Below are 26,364 nucleotides of genomic sequence, written 5' to 3' on the forward strand. Positions count from 1 at the left end.
TTTGACGTTTTGTATTTGTTTTGATGTGTGATGCGTTGTGTCCCCCCCAGTCAAAAGGTTGCTGATAAAAGCAAGCTTATGAAAGTAAATATTTTCCAGACGAAAACAGTTAGTGCCTCTCCGTCATCTTGTTGAGTAATATGCGATCTATCATGGCGTGAAGTCAAATCCAAATTGGAACGGAAACACCTGAGTGATCTCATATAGACCTTTGTCGCCTACCGAAATGGTAACCTAGAAGGCTGCTCCGACCTTTGGTAAAACTGTATCGTACACCAGCAAATATAGTGCATAAAGACAATGCACGGAGAATTAAATCTTACTTTGAGAAGTTGTTGATCTGAGTTACTCCCCTTGGTACATATGTAGTAGGACGAGGAATAGTGATAAAGATACTGCCGTCGCTGGGGTTCGCACCCGCGACCCCTTGGCTCTCCAGCCCGATGTTCTACCGCTGAGCTGAAGGGAAATTCCCTACAGGTGACGCTTGTAAGGCAACCTAATTAATGCACATCTTTTACACTATTTCCCCCTTTTTCAATCACCAACCCGGGTTCTTTGACTCCCCGCCAAGGGTTCTCCTACAGCTTAAACGGGGAGGGGCAACGGCACCAGTTTGTAGTAGGACGAGGAAAAGTGATAAAGATAGTGCCGTCACTGGGGCTCGAACCCGCGACTATTGGCTCTCAAGTCCGATGCTATTTCCCCCTTTTTTAACCACCAACCCGGGTTCTTGGACTCCCCACCAATGGTTTTCCTACCTTGAACGGGGAGGGGCAACGGCACCAGTTTGTAGTAGGACGAGGAATAGTGATAAAGATAGTGCCGTCGCTGGGGCTCGAACCCGCGACTATTGGCTCTCCTGCCCGATGTTCTACCGCTGATCTAAATGGAAATTCCCTACAGATGACGCTTTTAAGGCAACATAATCAATGCAAATCTTTTACACATATGGTTGTTAGTTTTGGGTTAAACATTGAATGAAGACAGGTGACTTAGGCGACGCCACCGAAGAGAGAGAGAGAGAGTAGAAAAGTGAGAAAAGAATGAGAAATACATAGATATAGATCCCTAATACTGTAAAAGGGGCAATATCCTGAAATTGTGACAGGACTTTTACTAAAGACACGGTAGCAGGGAGCATTTCAAACAAAATGTATCCACAACATTTAAACATTGAAATAAGGAAGACCTTTTTCCCTACGAGTAATAAAATCATGAGAAACAGTCTTCTCCAGAGGGTGTGATATCAACACCATCAATAAATACATTTAAAAACACACTCGATAAACATATGAGATGTCAATAACCGAACTGTCATATGTGTGTACCTGTATGCATTTTCTAAACATACAGATCCTGTATCGGAAAATAAACTTAACTAACTTAATCGACTTTGATTTAAATAGCCCATAAGCAGAAGTTTAAGACTACGATTCTGCTGGGGCCCCGAACGAGTTACATCTTACAATAACATGAAGTAGTTTGGTTTGGTTCAAATTTGTTAAACGTCCTATTAACAGCTACGGTCATTTAAGGACGTGCCTCCATGTGTGTAGTGTATGCGTGCTTGCGTGTTGCTATGCAGGAGACGGGGTATGTTGGTGTGCTTGCCTCCTTGTGATAGCGCGGATCTGATGCCGACTTAATAGTGCTACCTCACTGAAATGCCATGCCGAAGGCACCCAGCACAGTATTCCGCCGGGTCACATTATACTGACAACGGGGGAACCAGTTGTTGCCATTCCTTTTAATGCTGAACGTTAATCAGGGAATAACAACTACCATTTTTTAGGACTTTGGTATGTCCCGGCCTGGGGACAGAACACATTGCCTTCCTCATCTGGGCAAAAGCTCAATATTCAGCCTAAATTAAATTGCCAAGCAAGGCGCTAGGAAATAAAAAGTAGTTAGAAGTAGAAAGAAGGATAAAGATCCCAATTATTCAATGGGCGCAGCAGATTTATTTTGGTCGCTTTTGTGTCCCCAAATAGAGGACACCAAAGCAAATCCCCCATTCTGCAGGGCTTCCCACATTAGTCGCCTCCTACGATAAATGTAGTGGGTAACAGCAGGCGTACTCTTTTCCCGACCCCCACCTACAGGGGTGTAAGTATGGTTCTGCAAAGGTTACATATAATTGTACATAAACCACCGAATTTAATAAAAGACGAAGATATCTTTAAATCGACAAGTCTCTATGACTATATATACTGCATAATTGGAAATTACCTAAATATTTGTTTCACAACATTTATGATTCAAATTATATCAACCAACTTACGGTAACTCATTCACCCCTGAAGACACATTTGAACTCTTCCAATAAAATGGTTGGAATAGTTCATTATGAAATGTCATCAATCATCCTCGTCGGCCCGGACAGTAGAGCGAAAAGGGAGTCAACGTGTGGGAGAAAGCCGGAATATGGAGAATCTAGCGGATAAGGAAATTCAACGATACGTTGCGTCTTTGTTAATATATGTTACCCCGCTGATTCATATTCAAATTCTACGTTTAATTGAGGCCCCAAAAATATATTTTTTGTTGCGTCATCTCTCTAGATAAAAGAAAACATATGTTTGTGTAATTTTTAATTAGTTCCATTTTCTTAATGATTGAAACAAAAGTACGCTCTCACACGTTCATATCCATGATTTCTTGAACATTTTTCTACAGCAACAGAGTGATAAATCTGTGGAACTCTCTAATAGAGGAGGTAGTAATCTCTCCAACGCTCAACACCTTCAAGTCACGGCTCAACAGTCACTGGAAAAATAACCTGACAAAATTCAAGCCATCTTTTTATTAGTTACATATATATATTTGCAAGTCTAACCAGTCAAAAGTGAACAATGTAACACATTGACTGTTTGGCACTGACCATGCTTTTAAAAATCACATGTTTTAACCATCATATTTTAAAAGGAAAGGGATCAACAGTGGGAGCTGAATACTCCAACCCTACCAGATAAAGAAATGAACCTGTAACTGTAAATACCTATATAGCAACCAGAAGTCTGATTGGTACGCGTGTGTACAGCATACATTAGAAGAAAGGACCATCATACATCACCACGAGCTACTAGTTAGCTCACAACGATGTTATCTGAGCGAAACTGGGCGAAATTATTAAAACTAGAAGTTCTTGAGCCATTTTACGAATGCTGTCGTGTCGCCCTTTGTTCACCTACTAGCAGACCAGTAGCGTTTTCTATTTCTTTTTAGCAGCAATATCTATGATTAAATATGGTTTTAATGTCTGGTGCATATGGATTCTTTTGACGAGCAAGTTAAAACTACGCTGCAGTTGATATCTTATATAATGATAAACTCGTACAGATTTTCTGTAACACGTAACTGTCCAAACCAGTTCAAGGGGCATAACTCTTAAACTCGCGTTTACAATCCAGCATCAGCAATCCTGCCATCACTAATCTCTTTGTTCAACCTACAAGCCAGTATTTCCTTGGAAAGATCAACTTTTTCTCAGAAAAAAAGTTTACCAAGTAATCCAGTCGTCTCACTGTTTCAGTCTAAATCAACTTATTTTGCTCGCTCTTCGTTACCCGCACGAGGTTTAAGACTCTATTAATTCAAGAACGACAACTCCGATGTCTTTGCTCAAAATACATCTGTGTTTGGGTAGGTTTATTTACTCCATTGGTGGGCTATGGAGATTTTGATGTTAAAATGTGTATTGTTCACATGTGTTTATGATTATGATTATTATTGAAGTACCTCCGAACAATTGAATTCTGTAGAACAGATTTCTATATCCGGGTGTTTGGGTTCCCTATAACTTCCATGAACACATTTGGTTGTCAGCTGGCTGCAAATTTGTTAGTGTTTTTGTCTGTTATTGTATTTTTGCTTGTAATGTAATGTCATTTTCACAAGTAAATAGTCTCTCGGTTTCCGACAGCTGTTCATATAAATTTGTATTAAAATTACTCTACAGATCAAAAATACAATTCAAATTAATGTTGATAATCGGGGAAAGTTAACTGTGACGTACATATTATTAAAGAAGCATGTCCAAGACACTAAAGTTGCATGAAATTCAATTAATGAATGTGACACACTAAGGCCAAACGGTTTTTAAACACAAATTATAAATGAAGAAAATCAAGCCATGTTAATTATAAAACATCAAGGATAAGCCGATAGTTCAACATAACCGCGTGTAGCACTTTAAACGAAATCACTGCACTCACTTCGTATAAGACGGCGGTTTTTGAGAGAGAAAATACATGTTTTTTGTTTGTTTACTATCCCAGGAGAATTTCAACTCCAAATGTGATCAATGAATGAGGAATACCATCAGAAAATAACAAAAATTACAACAGAAAGGCTATAATATAGACCAGAACAAAACAGTGATCTAATTCGACAATAATCAGGAATCAACCGAGGTCAGGCAATTAATAATGACACGAAAATCCTATATGTAGGTCCATCAGTGTTGGATCTGTTGGACCAGAGTTGTTCGTTTGTGAAGTAGGGCACATGCATGCTCTCTGCACCCCTGGAATATGTCATAGCAAGATAGAAGGCACGAAGATCGCTAGTCGTTTTTACCGTTATGCAACCGCGAGATTATTTTGATGTATCGTCTCACCACAAGTTTGTGCACACTGAGCCTTCGATGTTGCCATGACATATTCCAGGGGTGCAGAGAGCGAAAGTGAGCGTAACAAACCGGTTCCTCCGCATAAAGCAACCCCTGACTGCCATGAAGTTAAGAGTGTTTAAGCGGTTAGCAGCGCCGCTTTCGTTTATCGCGGTTTAAACGGTTTGACCGGTTGGACCAGAGTATACCCGAAAATGTTACATTCAAAAACAGACAACCCGGTTGTTCCGCACAAACGAGCAGACCTTTGGTATGCTGGTAATCCCCGACTCGACTCCTGGCGCAAAGATTCAACAACAGCAATATGACACCAACCAGACTGATTTTTTTTTATATCCAGTATTGACACAAAAAATATTTTTTAGATCAAGCAAATTAATTACATTCAATTTGTATATGGGTAATGGAGCCAACCAAGTCTTTTAAGTTGGTTCAACAATACCACCAAGGCTGTCGTGTCGGTCCAGCAATGACGCTTAAGTGGCCATGTAGGTCCAGCAATGACACTTAAGTGGCCATGTAGGTCCAGCAGTGACACTTAAGTGGCCATGTAGGTCCAGCAATGACGCTTAAGTGGACATGTAGGTCCAGCAATGGTATAAAAACTCCGTTGCAGGTCCAGCACTTATAATAGTAGGCCTATTCAGGTATACGCGTCTAGGAGGGAAGACACTTTTTCACATTCTAATATTAATCCATAGCCAGTAAGACATTGTAATATATATAACACACTAGTGTAGTACGGGCGTTGTTGTCGTCCAAAAAACAACGGTCCGGACTACACATGCGACATATTTCCAAATAAGGATGAAAGGTCAGCACCCATCTTTTGAAATCCGTACACAAATTACCCATCGTTCCCCGTTAGCCATCGCCGCTGTATTTAGGCCATATAAAAAGTTGATGGAATCCAAAGCTGCTTTACCAACACTGCGGTTAGAAGACTATTTTATTCTAAAGGAACGACACCTGCTTCCTTTTACATTTTAATTACGGATGGAAATCTTCGTCTCCATGGCATTACGCGAGAAGGACAGCGCCTCGTCTCTGATTGGCTGTCGGGCATCGACACAGCATGAATAAAGAAGCTCCCGTACACACATTCTGTTATTAAGAATGGATGTGTAAAAATAGAACGGAAAAAATATCTCTGAGGTATTTCAGCGTTCCATTGTTTCGTTGTCTAAACTAACGAGTGTGATATGTGTGAGCTTATATCTGGTAAAATCGGTCAAACATGGAAATATCCCGATCGAGAAAAACAGTTTAAAAAAGTTGTGGAAAGAAAAAAAAATAGAAAATCTCCAACTGATGCTCCAAATATTGCTGCTGATGAGATAGTTATAGTTTGTTTCAATATTCTGTCCTCCAAACCTAAAGGGCGATGCCTGTATACAGCATCGTCTACTGAGTGGTAGGTAGATAGAGAAGACTCGATTAATTAGAAAACAGTTCACGTCAAATTTACAGGGAAATGTGAGAGAGGCTGTGGTGGTATATATATTGAAACAGGCTGCTTCAGATAAATAAGTAACATCAATGTGGGTGTAGGAGTCCGTTAGGAATACCTGATCTACAACATTGTACTCGGGGCGGCAGTCTATCCCGAGCGAGAGGAGCGATGTAGACCAGTTCCCTTCGAATAAAGAGTAATTTTAATAGGGGAGTAAGATGAGGCCTATGTTGCCCCGCTGTGAACACGTAACAGGCTATGGACATGGAATCAGATGTGTGAAGTCCTCTTCGCTTACGTCACTAGAGATCAGCTGCACCAGATTTACCGGAAGTGCGGCGAGCACTCCGTCTACGCCACAGGTTGTGATAAATCATATATATTTATGTTTGTGTGCATTCCTTTCAGTACATGTGTACACACGTGACCTCTGATGTCTATAGACAATCCGTAACGTTCTAATATTGGCAAATAAAAAACAAAATGTTTGTGTTTCTTTTTGTGAATAATCTATGAACGTATTTACGGGCATTGACAGTATTATAATAGAATAGATAAATATAAGTACTCGCCAATAATAGACTAAGGCACCTATATTGAACCAGTGCGTAGATGTACGCGCTGATAATAAGTTAATAGACTTACGCGCTGATACTGGACTACTAGACTAGATTACTAGACTTACGCGCCAATACTGTACTTAAACCATTGAGAGAGTTCTTTTGACTTCATAAATGCGATTTGTCACGTGCGGTTTTAACGACCGTTCATTTTGACATATGCTTATTACGTGTCGATATTTGACCAGTAGAATAACCCACCAATACTAGACTTGGGCGCTGATACTAGACAACGTCACATACACGTCGATATTAGACCAGTAGAATCACGCTCCAATACTAGATTGCTAGACTTGCACGCCGATAGTAGACTACCAGACTTACGCGCTTATACTAGACTACTACACTAAAGCGCCGATAATAGATTAGTAGACTTACGCACTGATACAAGATCAGTAGCCCTACCCACCGATAATAGATTAGAGACATACGCGCTGATAATAGATCAGAAGACATACGCGCTGATAATAGATCAGTAGACCTACGCGCTGATACTAGATCAGTAGACCTACGCGCCGATAATAGATTAGTAGACCTACGCACTGATACAAGATCAGTAGACCTACGCACCGATAATAGATTAGAGACATACGCGCTGATAATAGATCAGTAGACCTACGCTGATACTAGATCAGTAGACCTACGCGCTGATAATAGATTAGTAGACCTACGCGCTGATACAAGATCAGTAGACCTACGCGCCGATAATAGATTAGAAACCTACGCGCTGATAATAGATCAGTAGACCTACGCGCTGATAATAAGTTAATAGACTTACGCGCTGATACTGGACTACTAGACTAGATTACCAGACTTACGCGCCAATACTATACTTAAACCATTGAGAGAGTTCTTTTGACTTCATAAATGCGATTTGTCACGTGCCTTTTTTAACGACCGTTCATTTTGACATATGCTTATTACGTGTCGATATTTGACCAGTAGAATAACCCACCGATACTAGACTTGGGCGCTGATACTAGACAACGTCACATACACGTCGATATTAGACCAGTAGAATCACGCACCAATACTAGATTGCTAGACTTGCACGCCGATAGTAGACTACCAGACTTACGCGCTTATACTAGACTACTACACTAACGCGCCGATAATAGATCAGTAGACCTACGCGCTGATAATAGATTAGAGACCTACGCGCTGATACAAGATCAGTAGACCTACGCGCCGATAATAGATTAGAGACCTACGCGCTGATAATAGATCAGTAGACCTACGCGCTGATACTAGATCAGTAGACCTACGCGCTGATAATAGATTAGTATACCTACGCACTGATACTAGACTACTGAACAGACACGATGGTGCCAGGGCCCTTATTCATTTAACCGTTATCATGCTCAATCATGGATTTTGTGCTCAAGCCTAATTTTTGTTTCGTTTATAAATTATCAATAAAATATTATGTTGTCGATGATTTGGTGAAAACAAATAAAAAAGACTTTAAGCCAAATACTGTTTTCAATGTTTAGATTTGACGTTTTGATCGTTTGACATGATTTAAGTGAATTACAAGAAAAATGGTTTGAGCCAAAATCCATGTTTGAGCATGAGAATGGTTTCATGAATACGGGCCAAGATCTTCTTTCCGTCCGAAAATACTTATTTTTCGATATTCTGTTATAACGAATTTATTTCCTAGGGGTTGAACTCTGTAATTGGCGTGGGGGTATTTGAGGGAAATATGCAGTGTTGTCTTGTATTTCATTTTCCAAATTCACCAGCCGCATGTATGTCTGCTTCTAATTTAAAAACAAATGCATTAAAGTGATTGGTTGATAGTTGTAGTGTTTTGAGTGTTGTTGTTTGAACCAATTATGATGAGGTTTGGTGAAGTTTTAAAGATTTGAATATTTTCTTGCCAAAATGATAAAAAGGTGGTGTTGTCGCTGTAAGAACCAAATTATACACATACTGGGGCTTTCCAAGTCTATCCAACTCAAGACTTTTTAGATATATAAGCAGACTTTAAGAGCGAACTAGTGATTAAGCTGTGAGCTGTAATAATTAAGATTGATAACTCTATTGATATACTTTGTATGCAATCAACTCAATAATTTTGCCAGACATTCAAACAGGCACAGGGACCTGAGATTTGTTTTGCCATCCCCAATTATGGTAAGTACGAGCATCATTGGGGGTGGCAATTTCACCGAAAGTTAATCTAAACCCATAAAACGTGTAAAATTACTCTGAACACCTTAGTTCAGGTCAAAATATAGCTGTAACAAATTATCAGGTCCCTGTGGAAACAGGAATCATCGTAGTCTGAAAAATGACATTGATCTGGTAGATAATCATCCTCGATACTTCAGGGGTTACACTCACTTTCGCTCCCTGCACCCCTGGAATATGTCATAGAAAAATTGAAGGCACAAAGGTAGCTGATTGGTTGGTCTCAGGTAAAGAAACCTGACCAATCGCCAGGCTGATACCTGTCCTTTGAAGATTACAGAGGAGCAACACTCGACTTCAATGACATTCAAATGTTACCGTTACGTGATCTCGAGATTCTTTGATGAACATCAAAGGATCGAACTAGTCTTCTTGTCTCGTCAATAAGGTGGCGCACACTGAGCCTTCAATTTTACTATGACATATTCCAGGGGAGTAGAGAGCGTAAGTGAGCGTAACCCCTGGTTTATCGAGAATGGTAGATCGTGTGAATCTGTGTACTAGTATTGGTTTCATGATGAGTATACGTGTCACAAAAAAGTGAATGTTTTCATTTTTTAAGTCTTTTTGAATCTCCTGTTCAACTTGTCTAATATGTGGTTGTTTGGACTGAAATGATATTGATGGAAACCAAGGTGTGATATAACACGAGTCGTTAGTCTTTTCGTACTTAGTAAGTTGTCAAAGTTTCACTGAATGAATTCAATATGCGTATAACCAAGACCAGGAGAGGACGGACTAAATGCAAGAAAATTAGAAACTGCAGACTGTATTCAAAACAGTAGACGGGTGGCTTTATCTAAAAGACGGGAGAGAGAGCGGATTGTATCCCAAAAGTTCGAAGGATCACCGACAACACCGAGGGACGTCTGACTATACCGAGGGACGACAGACTATACCGAGGGACGAGGGACGACAGACTATACCGAGGGACGACAGACTATACCGAGGTACGACTGACTATACCGAGGGACGACTGACTATACCGAGGGACGACTGACTATACCGAGGGACGGCAGACTATACCGAGGGACGACTGACCATACCGGGGGACGACTGACCATACCGAGGGACGACAGACTATACCGAGGGACGACTGACTATACCGAGGGACGGCGGACTATACCGAGGGACGACTGACTATACCGGGGGACGACTGACCATACCGAGGGACGACAGACTATACCGAGGGACGACTGACTATCCCGAGGGACGACAGACTATACCGAGGGACGGCTGACTATACCGAGGGACGACAGACTATGCCGAGGGACGACTGACTATACCGAGGGACGACTGACTATACCGGGGGACGACTGACCATACCGAGGGACGACAGACCATACCGAGGGACGGCTGACTATACCGAGGGACGACTGACTATACCGAGGGACGACTGACCATGCCGAGGGACGACAGACTATACCGAGGGACGACTGACTATACCGAGGGACGACTGACTATACCATAGACGGTGGATGACCAAGTAAGGTGATCGTGAATCAGAGAACATCCCATATCAAGTAAATTAAGGCATCTGACATTCTGCTACCACTAGCCCTCCATCATTGGGTCACGGGTTCGAGGTCTACGTGGGGCGGTCGCCAGATATTGGCCGTAGGTCGGTGTTTTTTCTCAGGAAACTCCGGCATTCTTCCCCCACCAAAACCTGACACGTCCTTAAATGACCATAGCTGTTAAAAGGACGTGAAACACAAACAAACCAATAGTACAGGGGTTAATTTTAAAACATATTTTGGCTTGAAATGGTACATATGGGATGGCTCAATTATGATTATATTATATAGTTGACATGTACCTGCTGTGAGCCGAGGTCGACGACCTTGTATTTACTTCACCATGTTCTTTATGCCAAACTATACTAATTATGTATAGACAACCGAATAGAAGAATTTTGACTAGTTGTATGTATACATGTATCAGTTATGGAGATTTCTGTACTAGGAGTCAGGTAAATACTAATTTAAGTGTTTATATATTTACTATATGTCACAGTTGCAGTATCTAACAAGAGCAATACATGTAAGGCCATACTTGTTTAAATTTAATTAAAAATAAAACTGATCATCAGCCTGTGTCTAATGGTGTTTTTTTTTTTTACTTCTAAAACAAAACATAGTCCTGTTTGCAGGGAAAACTCGATTACAACATGTTAAATTCGTCTTTTTAACGTAACGGGAAAAAAACGTGCAAAGAGCTCTGTACGAGATTCAAAAGTCCACTGTAGCTGCAAATTTGCCGTTTACATCTATAACGCATAGGATTAAGCCATGACATGGCGATTTTTTTTTTCTTTAAAAGAGTTTCATCGAATGCAAAAACTTCATCTGAGGTTCTCAAGTTTCTTTTCATAGAAGAAAGTCCATGTACATGTAAGAAGTTTAGTATTATTGTGGTCTATTTAACAGAACACCGACAGTCCTATATGATGTTATAAAATCGTTTACATCAAATTATAGGGGCGTGACAGAGATCTCTACCCCACAGTCCACAGATCCCCAGTCCACGGTCGTATATGTATGTGCTTTATGTATATCAAGGGCGTGACACACATATTCCGTCCCCACAGTCTATACACCGTATGTATATAAGTGGTTGGGCACAGGGATTAGATCCCTGCCCCACGGTCCGTAGTATACATTATAATACTAAAACTGTCCGATACATCAATTAAATCTCATGTCTAAGTTTTTAATGTGTTTTAAATAAATACATGCAAAAATTACTGTTTTACTTTTAAATTGTCAAAGCAGAGACGTATTATACGTCTCTGGTCAAAGTAATTTTATTCCAAAGTAGAAAATGATGTTTTGTCTTTATGTGAATTATCAGAATAATTACGGTAAAGTTGAAAATGCTAAAACGTGCAAAACGGGCACCTGTCAATTTCGCAGTTGATTGATACGCGAGGATGAACATTTCAGATATCCCTTTAAATCGCACAGACGTTTGAGTATGTGTAATAAACAAAAATGTATAAAGTAATATATATATAGTGTACCCAATCTAGCCCACAGGTGAGTGAAAACCGTACAACACGCGTACTCGCCTGGGAAAGTTATCAGATACGGACTATAACTTTGTGCTGAAAGGGGAGAACGGGGTTACAGAATCTCAAAATGGCGGAGGGTTTTACCGAAGTTTATCAAGGTGAGAAAAAGTTTGAAACGGGGAATTAGAATGAAATCAACATTGATTGCAGCTATTTTAAGAACGCCGTATTGCCGTGGTATATGTGTGGGACACTGTGCGAGTCCTTTGTTCCCCGCTAACCACTTTTATAGGTGTTGTGGTGCTCGTCTGTCAAAATTTCTTGATCGGGTCAGGAACCGAGTTTGCATTGGGAAAGGTAAACAGTGGAGTGTCGGAGGGTCAGGATAGTGCCGTTGGATGTTACAGTTTCGTTGGATATGTCCAGGACTATTTATTTCAGAGCTGGTAAAACTTATGGACGATCATAAAGCCATTTATGTTAATGAGGTAGAGTAGTTGCAAAACTTTCAGGAATGAGGGGGATCGATGTGTATTGGGAATGGGTTCAAGAGGATGGCGGAGGGGGATGGGGAAGAGTGTGTTTATATATGGGCAATGTTTTTTTTTTTAAAATACAGTCGACACCACCTCTGACCAAACTGTGGGAATGGGACGTCCAGTACATTTGTTTTATTGCAGGGATTGATTTTATATTGAACATTTATGATGGTGTGTATTGGAAATTAGTTGTTTATTTAGACAGCATAATAGACTGATACTAGATTTAGTCCTATTGTGCAAGGCATCTTTCTCATCAACACTTTTGAATAATTTAATATTTAATATAAAATATAACTCACATTTACCATGCTGTCAAAGTATATTCTTATAATTATGTATAGTTAAAGCTAAAGGCGTATGTTATGTCATGCGTAAGTCTAGTTAGAATAGATTTGGAATCATTATAAGCCAATATAATTGTATGTTACTGATGACACCGGACATTGTTACGTCCTTCAGCGTTGGATCCTGGTCTTGTCTATTGTATTTCCCCTCATCGTATACTGTTAATTAATTTGGTTTTTGGATAATCATGGTCAGTATTTTAATATAACGCATCAATCATCCCCAATTTTAGCCCTATAATTATACTTGACCATGCATAGGTCATGTGTTACCAGGCCACTGCATAGCAGGTGGTCAGCTAATGATTTGTTGTTAGCTTATCATGACCATAGACTCTCTAAAATGAAAACTTTTAGGCTTGCTTCAAAAAATCATATATGAGGTTGAGATTCAGTTTAGTACCTGAATTGTGTTGTTTTCAATATTTGACGTTTCTATCAGCAGCTGATTTGAGACTGAAAAGGTCAGTCAAGGTTAGACTTTTATTTAGGTCAAAAAACTTCAGTGCAGCTATGCAAATGAGCCACTTTGAAGGACCTGAAATGAAATAGGATTGGTGTCCGTATATAGTAATTTCAAAATCATAGGAACCATAATTAAACAATTTTGTTATTTAGATTCGAGGAGCAGTTGGAAAATTAATTTTCATGAAATTAACATTAACATGAAATTAAGTGATATTGTAATATAGATTAAATGTTTAAGTTATTAAAGATTTAAGAAAGATGTGTAACAATTTTCTCATTTCCAGGTAATCAAATTGTTTTATAAAGAACAACAGCAACAAAACTAACACCACAGGTGTTCATGTAAATCTCGTTTATGATAGAACCTACACTAAATATGTAAGAGCAGGTAAACTGCGGACAGACAGAGTGTTATTAAGTCTTTACACATACAGGATACGCCACTACAGAACTTGACAAAAATATTTACTTATCATGAATAACAATGTCGTGATAAAAGCGGTCGAGGACAGCGGAATGTTAGGCATAAAACCACTTGTACAAAGCTGATATTATACCGTACTCTATAACCTTCCGAGATAAAAATCAGTAATGTTGTCACATATACACCAATATTTCAATGTACTTTTTACAAACATTAGTTTATACCGTCAGCTTTTGTTTTTGATTGTCTCTGTCTTCAATACTGTGGTTGAAACTAGCCACAGGGTGGAATTGTTGTGTTTCTGCGTACAAAGGAATCCTGTTAAAGGCTTTGGGATGCAGTACATACATTGCTTGATCCTAAGCCTGGGGCGTCAGTCTAGCCCGAATTATCCACACAATAAACATGATGAACATGTTGGTATGCCTGGGTAGATTCTGGATTATTCTTTTCTATCTTTATTGGATAATGATTGAATTAACCGGTTGTATTTGTATTGAAAGAAAACACCTTTGCCTTCCAGTCGATTGACTTGTGTAAACTTTTCAAGGTATTCAGTGTTAAACCAATATTTTTCAAAACCTGTTAACATTCAATGCTTTTATTTTCACTAGTGTTCTAGATGATGACATAATTGAGACATTTATTTGGTCATGGCTAATAAAAAAAATCATTCTTCTATAAGTATTTCATAGATACATGAGGTGACTATACGGGGCTCCTAACCTGCAATAAGTTCCTCTAGATTAGATCATGATCATAATGATATGCTGCTTTGCGATTACTGATACAAATGATTTTAACTTTTACTGAAACCTGTTATAGTAATGGATCAATTATAAGTTAGTGAAAACTAATTGGTTTACAAGCTTTTGATTACAAACCATTCACCCCTGAAAACACATTTGAAGTCTTCCAATTCAAAGGATGGAATAGTTCATTATGAAAATTCAGGGCTGAATGAGTTCATGGAAAAGTGCAACAAACTGTTACCTGCCTCACAAGTTATGATTGTGATCTTTACTCTTAAAAAAAAGCTAAATCTTGTTTTCAGTTGGTTATACACTGTCAGCACAAATTACCTTGTCAGCACAAAATAATAATGTCAAGTAAGATTAATTTTGCAGATGGTATTATTTATTTTAAGGGGTATATGAAGTCATGATCAGGAGGGATAGCTTTGATGGGCACATATTGTATGTAAGATTGTGATGTTTGACACTAGTGTAGAATTCGTGTGTTTTTATACGGATCAAGGTCCAGTGTGTGCGACGGTGTAAGAAGATAAACCCGTCTCCAGTGATGCCATTACATCTATAGCCCCCACGCTCATACCTTTAGGAAGGCAATTCAACGGTGTTTTATGACAACAGGACAAATCTCCAGGACATGAGACTAACTTGAATGGGGTCTACTTTCACAAAGCCTCAAATATCTCATTTGTTATGAAGTGGATTTGATATCACTGGTCGCTCACGATGTCTGCTTTAATTTAATGCTGATGGTTGTCGAGTCAATAAAAGATAGCTAAATCATCTATTGATATCAAATTTAAGGTCTAGTACTACAATTTCTGGTGTTAGATGTTTTAATCCATGACTAGATGATGCTGTGTGTTGCAATACCACTGTCTAATTAATACAACAGAGGTCAAGGTTGCAGGGAAAGGTCAAATATAATATATTTGTTTTGGTTACCTGGGCAATGACTTCATTTGAGTGAAAAAATCAAATTTTCATGAAGCATAGATAAATTAATTTATGCCAAAACAGATCATTTGTCATTTGATATACCAGAATATCGTGTTGTAGACATTGAATGCTCAAGGTCAAGGTTTCAGCAAGAGGTCAAAAGTCAAGTCTGTTTCTTTTCTGGACAGCTATTTTTGAATAGCAGAACTTTTCTCAGTGAAAAGCCAAAGGTGGTTGTATAATATGTTCTTGTTCTTGTGCTTGTTTTTAGGACTGTTGATGGTACCGATGTGTTGCATGCACCTGATATACCTGATCATGAAATGTGCAGGATAAAAGAATCAAATTTAAAGTCATTCGGCTATATACAATTGTACGTTTGGATGCTTCTCTGGGCAAGAATTTTTTGAAAGGTGTAACAGGTTTTGTCACGCCATTGATTTACATAAAACCTATATATATTGAAAATTTCTCACACAGAAGACGATATTATGGCTATAGAGATAGTGTTGTGTACAATATTTTGGTCCCCCATTATGATTTCCAATTTCATGGTCAATTATTTATTATGGTAAATACTGTCTTCTAAAAGTGTATATGGCAACCGAGAACTTCCAGTAACAAAATTCCTGTTCATTGTGCAAATTAAACCCAGTAAAATGAAGAAATAGAATGAACTTAACATTCGGGGCAATTATTTATCAATTGGTGGTTAAATGATATTTGCTGATCGTTTTTGATCACAGATCATGAACCTCCACTGAAACCCATTGCTCGAGAGAACTTATATATCTATATAATATATACTATCGGTTATATTATTCTGTCGTTGAGACCGGAGTTCGTTTAAGTGGTTTGTGTTGATTTGATCACCATATCAAATTGAGGGGGAAAAAATTGCGGTGAACCCCGCATGTTTCATATGTCTTATTCCTATATGCTATAATAGATTGGCCTGCTTAAGCTTGAATAAGGACCCATATTTTTCTTCTACCTCTATATTAACTCATTCACCCCTGAAATTTCATAATGAACTATTCCAAACTTTGAATTGGAAGAGTTCAAATGTGTCTTCAGGGGTGAATGAGTAAACTAGTTATTACCTTAGAGTTGGCCATTTTTGTGGCTGGAAATTTTCTTCATTTTTTCTCCAAGTGGGAGGATTGGATTTTCATGAATACTGTCCCCAATATAGATTTCAACCTTTCGTATCCTGATTTTTAGTAAAATCTAATCTAACAAATAGGATTACACTATTGAACTTTTCTCCAATGTATCGTGTCCTCTATATACCCATCCTTGAACTGATCTCCATGTTCTGATACACCAGCTAGCACCTGTATGAAATACCTGTCACAAATTATAATTTTATAATTTGTGACAGGTATTTCAACAATCACACTGTATCAACGGGACAGTTCCGCACATACATGCATGCTACTAGAATTGCCTACTAATGACAATATCAGTATATATTGGTTACGATGCAGATTTTATCTCGGATATGATTTGTATGTGTGTCCTATTAATTGTACAAATCAAGTTTTCTTTATCACATCAATCTTAGGAAAATTATCAAAAATATCATCCCGAAAAAAATTAAAGATTAAAATATACGTCATCATGTGTTAAAAAACATAAGCTATTCAACCGGATTGTTTGAAGACATAATTAGCTAATTATATAAGATTACTTGATCGTCAGCAACTCGTATAAAACTATAGGCAATGAAAAACCGTGATATATTCTTTGTACTTTGATATAAATCTGCCCAGCAGGAGATAACAAACTCACAGTGGATTTAATTACTTGTAGAGAACAAGTATTCGTGAACTCGATTTGCATCCTGTAGGTATATTTTTCCGTGAGAAATAGGACTTTAGGTTGTGTATTCTCACTAATTGTCTGCCACGGAGCTTTATTCCATGTTCTGTAGACTTACGGTTGTATGTGCAGCATTCTCCTCACCTTCTTATTTCATCGCCCTGTGGTACTCCTGTGTTTCAGAGTAGATTGATGGCAAAAACACATGGGGAGACGGTGCTTTAGGCATTATTTCACTGTAGAGCCTCGGAATTTCTGATGAGGAAATAATATATATACCGCCTTTTTTTCTGACTCTGATGATACCATGTTTGTTAATTATAATAGTCTAGGAGAATAGAGGTTGAAATTTAGGAATTCAGACTGTAGCATGATATTGGCTTTTAAGTGACCATAAACACTTCGGAGAGAGCTTGAGGCAGTTATTTGATCAAATATATAGATTTTCCAGCCATGCCGATGACAGTTATGAAGAAGTACAATTACTTTCTAATCCAAGATTTTATCTTATCATCCCCCAGAACCCAGTTACAAATTTAAATATCTAATTATTTCAACATATAGGTAAATCCATATTTATCATCTTCAGCTTGGAAGTTGGACCACTGGCTGCAATATTATTTTATTATATTCATATTTCGTGGCAATAAGATGCTGTTCCCTTAAAATGTAAATCTGACTTCAAGACGAATAGTGAATTTTACCTAATTAGCAAATAAAATAAAGGTGCTTAGCAATTTGGTTAAATTAGACCAAAGAATGATTGAGGAACCTTTTCAAATTTTCGCAAAAATTAATATGAAAGATACTTCTAGGTAAGTTGGTAGAATACGGTGTAGGGATGGGATACTTAACCAGAAAACGGATAAGGGGAACTTTTCATAGTTTAGTAATTCATTTTCTTTGGCTGTTGTGACAGTAAAATTAAATTAACCCTTAATTTGTAATTGTGCGCATGCAGGTATATATATATATATATATAGGTGTATCGAAGACAGGGGTTGGATCTGAGGATAAGTATATGTAAATTCAGTTTGTAAAATAACACCAAAGCAGTTTGTGTCTGTTGAGGGTACAGTTACAAACAGCTATAGTATATACACCGAAAGGCTTCATTACAAAACAAAGCTCAATTCTGCACGATTAATCACGGAATCTGAATACCAGCTCTCGCAAACGGATACGTGCAAAAAGTTGACAATAAACATTCTTTGTGGAATGTATCAGATACGTCATGTGTGGAGGTGTCTTGTCATGTATACTGGCTTGTGTCAGCATCAACACTGGGATATATGCATTCATTATACATTTAACACATGCAAAAACTGTTTCTGTGGATTTTTAAGTTGATGAAGCACGACATGTTTATAGCTGATTTCTCGTATAGGTAAGCTGGGAAGACATTTATGCGCACTCTTATAGTATAATACTGGATTGGGAAATGGGACTGCAATTTATAGTTTAACCTTTGTGATATTTATAATGATGGATGATCAGTGGTTCATAGTGTATGTATGTAGTATAATTCCATGCTGAAAAGCAAAATTAATACAGGGTATTTACAAATAGTTGGGTAAAAATTATTTGGTATACAGTAGTGCAAATTTCTTGAAATGATAGATGGAGGCATATGCAAAAATCATACTGGAAATATAGTTTAAATAAGAAGCAAGAGAGTTTTTTATTTTTTCAAAAACATGAAAAAAATAGTTTGCAAAATCACTTTATTTTGCTATTCCGTCTTTGTGTATTGCAGAGTTATCTTCTCTTGTGAGCAGGTATTGATTGTTACGTCATTTGTTTGTGAGAGTAACGTCATTAATTTTTGAGAAAACAACGTAATTTTCTCACACAAACCAATGACGTAACAATCAATACCTGTGTTCACAAGAGAAGATAACTCTGCAATACGCCAAGACGGAATACCCAGTACATAGTTAAACTGATGTGCTAAAAATATTTGTTTACAAAACTCATATATATATATATATGTATTGTTGTATTGTTCATTATATATACAGTTTCAGTAAACAGCAACATACAATGTATATGTATATAGTTGTGCATATTGTATCGTCACATTAGCTGCTCAGTTTACTAGCTTGAATAAACATGCTTAACTAACACTAAAAATAAGACTATAGTACTAAGTAGAATAAGTTAAGATTTATTTTAATGAATCTAGACCAGAATCGTAGTTTTTGCTTTTTCTTTATACATTTACATGTGTAGCTACCAAACGTATTTTTTTAGTGCCTAACCAAAATTTTATTTTGCCAATTTTAGACTGTTCTATGTACCGGTAATACTAAAACTATTTTCTGAAAGTTTTGCCTACCACCCCACCTACAATTAGCACTGACATGATATATAATGCTATTAAAATTTGAAGTTGCCTAAACCTGAATAATAGGTATGTTGTATTTCTCATCATTGGCATAAATCTGGCATGTATGCATGCATGCATGCATGCATGCAACAAATTAAGTTTGACCTCTTCAGAGGTCATGGTCAAGTGTGCCTGTGTGTGAAGAAGTAGTTACAAGAGCTGGTTGTGTAGTTGTAGAAGTGTGTGGGGCTCGGTGTGAGCCAGACCCCCCTATACACTATCAGCTCACTAAATCAGACACTGTGTGGCTACAATACAGAGCGGCTTACGTAAGTCAGTCTGAGTGTAGATCCAGTCACAGGGAAAACATGACACTTACTTTGTGTGATAACTATTTGGGGGGGTTTTAAGGTAAAAGAGTTTAATGTATATCTGAATAAAGACATATACTGTTCGTACCTTTCTTAATGTGTTTTGTTTTGCTCTTAATTGGTTCTTATCTGGTCAATGTTATATATTGAGTGGCATCGACTTGTTTAACTCATTCACCCCTGAAATTTCATGATGAACTATTCCAACCTTTGAATTGGAATAGTTCAAATGTGTCTTCAGGGGTGAATGAGTTAAATTAATCTGATGAATGGTATAAGCAGATTTCATTGTAAAACTTCAGAAATAATTTGAGGAATTCAAATGGTGTCTGATTTCTACTTTAAGTTATGATTTTTAGTTTAAAGACAATTAAAATAAATTTAGCATTCCAAGGATCTACAATTAATGTACCTTAGATTTATTTCTCGATGGTCTTTTATTAGATATCCTACACATTAGGGTACACTGTACTTTAAATTGACAAAATTAATGAAATCCACATTTCCTTGTAATATACATATACTGTGATATTATAATGTACTGGTAATATAATGTTATTTTGAAATTAAGATCAGTTTTTGAGAAATTAAACAGAAAATCAAGCCTTTGCTCGGAATGTTCCATGCCAATTCTATATCACTGCAATTAACTTTGGTCCAATGTATATATCCTAACAGTTGTGTTATGATGTATATAGAGCTACATTTTTACTGTACATTTTATATAAACATTTTTTTTTGTCTCCTGCAGATGAGGTGATATGACTACAGGAGCATGGTGGAGGCTAGTGAGGAGCCGACCTGTGGTCACTGTGCGGAGAGGCTGATGACCACTGCTTGACCAAGGGATTTACTGGACCCTACAGACGATGTAGTGGGATTTGTTGATGTGTTTGTTTATAGGTGAAGTTCGTTATTGTGTTTTAGACGCGAGTGGAAGCTATGTTGTGTTTGTGAAGCGGTGAATCTTTCCTTTTTGTACATAGTGTGTATAAAGGTTTTTTTTGTGGTATTTATCATTACTGTGTACAGATGTTAATTATTGAAATTCAAGGAGTTTTACCAATGCTGTGTTAAAAGATTTCATCACATTTTGTCCATAAATATGGAAGACCCGACAATGGAAGAGCAGACTGAAGCAAACATTGAACCAGAAACAGAACAAAACAATGTCGATTTAAACCCTGATTTAGATCCAGAATCTGATCAGGAACCGGAAACAAAGGATGAGGAGGATAAACTTGAACCAGATCAGGAGGAGGATACAGAGGAGGAACAACCAAGATGTTCTGTTTCACCAAAGATAGCCAGGCCCAAACTTCCGGAATTCACTGGGAATGGACGTATTTCTAGTCATACTCGTTCTAAAACTGACCCGGGAAGGGGAGGGGAGATCAAGGCCATCATTGATAAAACAATGGAAGATATCAAAGAATTAAACAAAGTGGACTTCACAATTTATAACCGTCCAAAAGTCTTCCCCAAACCTCTACACCAAAGATCTCAGTCCACGCACGCCTCTCCCCGTGCTTCCCCAACCCCAGGCTCTCCTTCCGTGGAGGAGAAAGTCTCCGCACTCAACAGGAACCGAAGTCGTAGTCTGAAAGTGCTCACAGACATGTTGAAGAGCGGGCGAGGTGGTAATGATTTCAGGTCGGGCAACATTCCAGACGTGGGAAATGATGTCAAGTCCAACAGTGACAGTCAGCTGCTTCCTCGCCGAAAGAGGGAGGGCAAGGAGTCCAGTGTTGAGCGCCGGTCAAGCTCTGACGGTCAGCTGCAGGCTAGGCGTCAGGATTCTTCAGGGGCCTTAACTCACGAGTCCCGAGGGTCTGGTGCTCGCACTCCAGACATTTATTCCCATCAGAAAGAATTTGGGCAGTCTGATAGGCATTATAGTGATCACAATGAACAGAAGCGTAAAGGGGGCACACTTCCTCGGTATAGGCAGGAGTCTGGCAAATTCAGGCGAGCTAAAAGTGAAGTGCGCAAAGCTGCACCTGTATCTGATGATGAGGGGCTGGACGTTACGTCAGATCATGAGTCTGGAGGTCACGGTTTGGTGAAACCTTTTCATTCAATCGACACAAACTCTAAATTTTTCACACTATACAAGACTAACCCTTCAAAGAGAAGACCTCATTTTAGTGGTTTTGTAAAGACACGCTATCAATCTAATTCTCAGGGCGAGGAGCAGGGGACTAGGCCAGATGATCAGATTGGTTCAGCCAGTAGAAGGTTCACACGACTTGAGCTTACACCACTCACCAGCAAGGCGGCCAAAAGCCGACTTTCATCCCTCAGACATGTGACTCATCCTCCGCAGTCACAAACAACATTCCGAGAGGGCGGAACAATGGACTCCAATGGGTTTGGAACACTTTTGAAGTCTCCGAGCACAGAGAGTCCTCCGCCTTTCCCTGGAGAGGCGGAGAAAACAAGTGACCTGTCACTAACTGACAGTCAGACTGGCCAGAGTGACAGCATGGACGAGGCGTCGTACAGCGAACAGGATGATCAGAGCGAGGCTCAGACAGAGTCATGTGATAATGCCAGTGACGTAGACACCATCAAACCAGCAGAGAAAAAAAGCAACGGGAAAACTTTAAAACAGAAATCCAAGAGTGATCCAAGTTCTGACAAAAGTCAGTCGATTGATCAGTCAGAACTGCCTCAATTGATTACTGTGTCTCAAAGCACTCCTCACTTGTCCACGGATGGTAGCCAGGATATTGAGGAGGAGGTAACTCCAGACACAACCATTGACACAGACAGTCAGGAAGAGGATAGACGACGCCGGACCCTGAGCGCTCACCAATCATTTGATGATGAAGTGCCGCTTCAGTTCGATGCCACCAGTAGTACTGGTGGAAGTGGTAGTCCCATGTCCTACTCAATAGAGGAGGAGGGATTGTTGTCCCCCGATAGTGATGGCCCACCCCCTAGTTTTGTGTCGGTGATGTACGGGGTGACTTCTGCTCCGTCCACACCTGTCAATCAGTCCCCGACAAACACGCTGGAACGTACCAACTATCTCAATGTCCCAACCAGTGTCACAATCTCTAGCACTTCCAACAATAAGAAATCTATAGGGCGGAGTGCAAGCTCAGCCAGTGTACTCCATCGGGAACGGAAGTTCTCCGGAGGTAGCAAGGACAAGGAAAATATACGTAAACACAGTGTCACTATCGGTGATGACTCCGCAGCCACACCGAAACCAGAGTTGTTCCCCTTGGGGGACAGTAGTGGCATGCAGGCTCTGAGTATGCCCAGTATGACCTCCACATGGAAGAAGGAGCGAGGACCCTCTATGTCTCCAGAAAGGGACCAGTCTCTAGTCAAGGTAAGCATATAGCTCCTGATCACAAAATACAGTTAAAATCTAACCAGTAACTGAGCAAGATCAGATCATCACAGTAGAGGGCATCCTCGATATCCAGGGGTTACGCTCACATACGCTCTCTACGCCCCTGGAATATGTCATAGCAAAATTGAAGGCACAAAGATAGCTGTTTAATTGGTCGCTGGTATATATACCTGTCCTTTGAAGATTACAAAGGAGTGACACCCGACTTCAAAGTCAGTCAATTTCTATCGTTATGACAACAAGATTCTTTTGATGCACATCAAAGGATCAAACAAGTCTTCTTGTCTCATCAACAAGGCGGTGCACACTGAGCCTTCAATTTTGCTATGACATATCCCAGGGGTGCAGAGAGTGTAAGTGAGCGTAACCCTTGGATATCGAGGATGAGTTAGAGGCCAATGATTCAGTGCGGATGCTACAGAATCTTAGTCTGAAACTGAAATACCCTGATCTGGCTCAGTTACAGGTTTATTGTCTTTCCTCTCATCACACCTCATTGATTAAAATACAAATTATTTTCCCAATAGTTTAAAATTATTCGGTCTGGCCCCAATTTGATATATCCTCTGTACTTATTTACTGGTAAGCTACTTGTGAATGCTTCTGCATAAATAATGTATTCTGTTTGAAAATGAGAAAATAAGCATCTGTTATATCATGAATTAAATAACTCAAAAATAATACAACTACAAAAACATAATATTTGAAAGACTGGCTGTTAGTTGTTAACGATGCCGATAAATACATTGTCGTGCAAATTTGGCACCAAATGTCAAATAAAGACATGAGACAGCTCGGAAAAGATGGAAGAAATCTTGTACAAGGTATAACATGGGATATCCCACTGGCCAGTTTGAGGTGTGAGAATCGGTAATCAAGTCGCATCTAATGATTTTCCAACAACTGTGTTCGTAGTTGTAGTTGCTTATAATTTTGTGGGTATTATTTTGTTTTTCGGAATTGTTGAGGTTTTTCAGTACTGGGTGAAAAATCTTCATATCTTACGTCAATTTCATTTGTTTCTGGTTTTTTCTCTCATTATTTTATACATCTAGTCAATAAATGTATGTGTTTCATGCATGTAAAATAAATATGGAGGTCATTAGTGATTCAATATAGATGTTAACTCATTCATCCCTGAAGACACATTTGAACTCTTCCAATTCAAAGGTTGGAATAGTTCATTATGAAATTTCAGGGGTGAATGAGTTAAGGATCCTGTACCACCGCCAAAACTGTGACTGAGTATATGTATTATATTCGCCATGACTGTAGCTTTGATGAATAATTTTTGAAAAGAAAACCATACCTCGCGGAACTTTTATAAGAAATGATCAAGATGAAATAAACAAACACTGTGAGACTAGACCGAGTTTCGAACCCTGAACTTGAGACTGATGAACTATCTCTCTACTCGAGTTCTAACTGGGCCAATTGAACTTGTTCTGCTAGTTAATTTTGAGACGGAAGTTAAGGGGAGGTTACCCCACATAGGAAAACCCCCAGTGCAGTGCGACAGGGATCCTGACTAAAAATGATCTTCCACCGTATAGGATTATAGTCTATATTCTTAGAGTGAAACATTTATGACTCAGGAGATACTTGAATTCATCAATTGTTGTGCTAGGTTACCACTCTTTGGGAAAAAGTATATATATACATATGTATATACAGTTTCAGTAATATAAGAAACCATAGATAGTTCTAAACGCTTTGGTTACCACATTTACAGTTTTGCAAAATTTATGTTGGTGGTATAAATGCATAGGTAGTTTTAAGTGTTGGGGTACCACAGTTAGGCTGATGTAGTTGTTCCAGCAAGTGTACAGCCTACCACAAAAAAGGGCTCAACCCATACATAATTCCAACAAAGTTTCTTTGTGTTTTTCTTGCACTTATTTATACAGAAGATAACATATCAAAAGTCTAGAAAAATCTAAATAGGGCAAAGTCTTGAAAATTACGTCTTACTTAAGACTATGCCCCACTTTTTGTGCCATTTAATTGTCCATGTTCATAAACATTTTGTATACGACAGAGTTACGTTTAAGACATGATGAGTTGTTATAGTAGTATTTATGGAAAGCTTAGACCTATATTGTTATTTTGAATGTAAGTTTAAGATGTTTTACAAATTATAAATCTTGTTAAAATGACACAAAACACCCATACCCCCTAAAATTTACCCCAAAAAATGAAAAATATTTCGATATTTTCTCAATAATTTCAAATATGTACATTGCACACATGTTTTTTGTTGCAACAACAACGGGTTAATCATATGTACTAATCTAATAAAAGACATGGACAATCGATGTCTTACAAATTAGGTTTGGTTATTTTCAATGCAAATATTTTCAGACAGGGAAAATTTTGATTTTCCATAGAGATCGCCCCGGTTGTCTGATATCTGTTAACATAATGTAGTGTTATATATCATTTTTGGAAAAACTATCCATCTATCAATGTCTTATATGCGTTTTATGTGTTTTATTATTGCAAGTGTCTTCATGGTATGATCGACTTATAGAAAACCTGACGATCATTTGCCACAACATGTTGCAAAACCTGACGACCATTTGCCACAACATGTTGCTCATTCCTAAACATATACATCTGCATCGCTTTGACGAGTGGGACAAGTAAAACGTTATGTTGTTACAGTATTATTAGAAAAAGTCATCCAGCATACATGTATTAGTCTGTTCGTAGTTCACAAAGTTTATGACACGACACATTATCTACTAGCTCAAGACGAGTTTGTTATCACGATTCGTCTTTCAAGTCACTTTCCACAATAAGGATTTGGCCGTTCGAACAACTGACACCCTTGCATTCACCACAACATGGGGTACATTCCAATCCATGCTTTCTACAGCTGCATCGCTTTGAGTCGCAGTTTGTTTTACAATTGCACCGGATAACTTTTAAAAGCAGTTCCGGTGCTGGTGGTAGGTGGGTCCTCATAGGAAGCAGTCTATCATTGGCGATATACCATCCCCATTCACACGGTGACAAATGCTCGGCTGGTCGTATCCACTGCTGTACCTGCAGATAGACTCGTTTGCTGTGATTAGCAGCAGCAGCAG

General features: G+C 38.6%; 1 protein-coding gene across 2 annotated transcripts in view; it reads left to right on the forward strand.

Moving 5' to 3' along the window:
• Positions 1 to 12,001: 12,001 nt before the first annotated feature.
• The window catches only part of LOC110449523 (rho guanine nucleotide exchange factor 17-like), a 67,342-nt gene continuing 52,979 nt past the window's right edge, over positions 12,002 to 26,364 (forward strand). For both annotated transcript variants that reach the window (XR_002462857.1, XM_021496444.1), the window contains exons 1-2: positions 12,002 to 12,073; positions 20,660 to 23,251. Coding sequence is in view for 1 of the 2 variants with exons in the window: in XM_021496444.1 (XP_021352119.1) it covers positions 21,014 to 23,251 (2,238 nt within the window). In the remaining variant the exon portion in view is untranslated. The remainder of the gene's footprint in view (positions 12,074 to 20,659; positions 23,252 to 26,364) is intronic.

The sequence above is a fragment of the Mizuhopecten yessoensis genome, unplaced genomic scaffold (assembly GCF_002113885.1).
Source record: "Mizuhopecten yessoensis strain PY_sf001 unplaced genomic scaffold, ASM211388v2 scaffold4631, whole genome shotgun sequence".
NCBI lineage: Eukaryota > Metazoa > Mollusca > Bivalvia > Pectinida > Pectinidae > Mizuhopecten > Mizuhopecten yessoensis.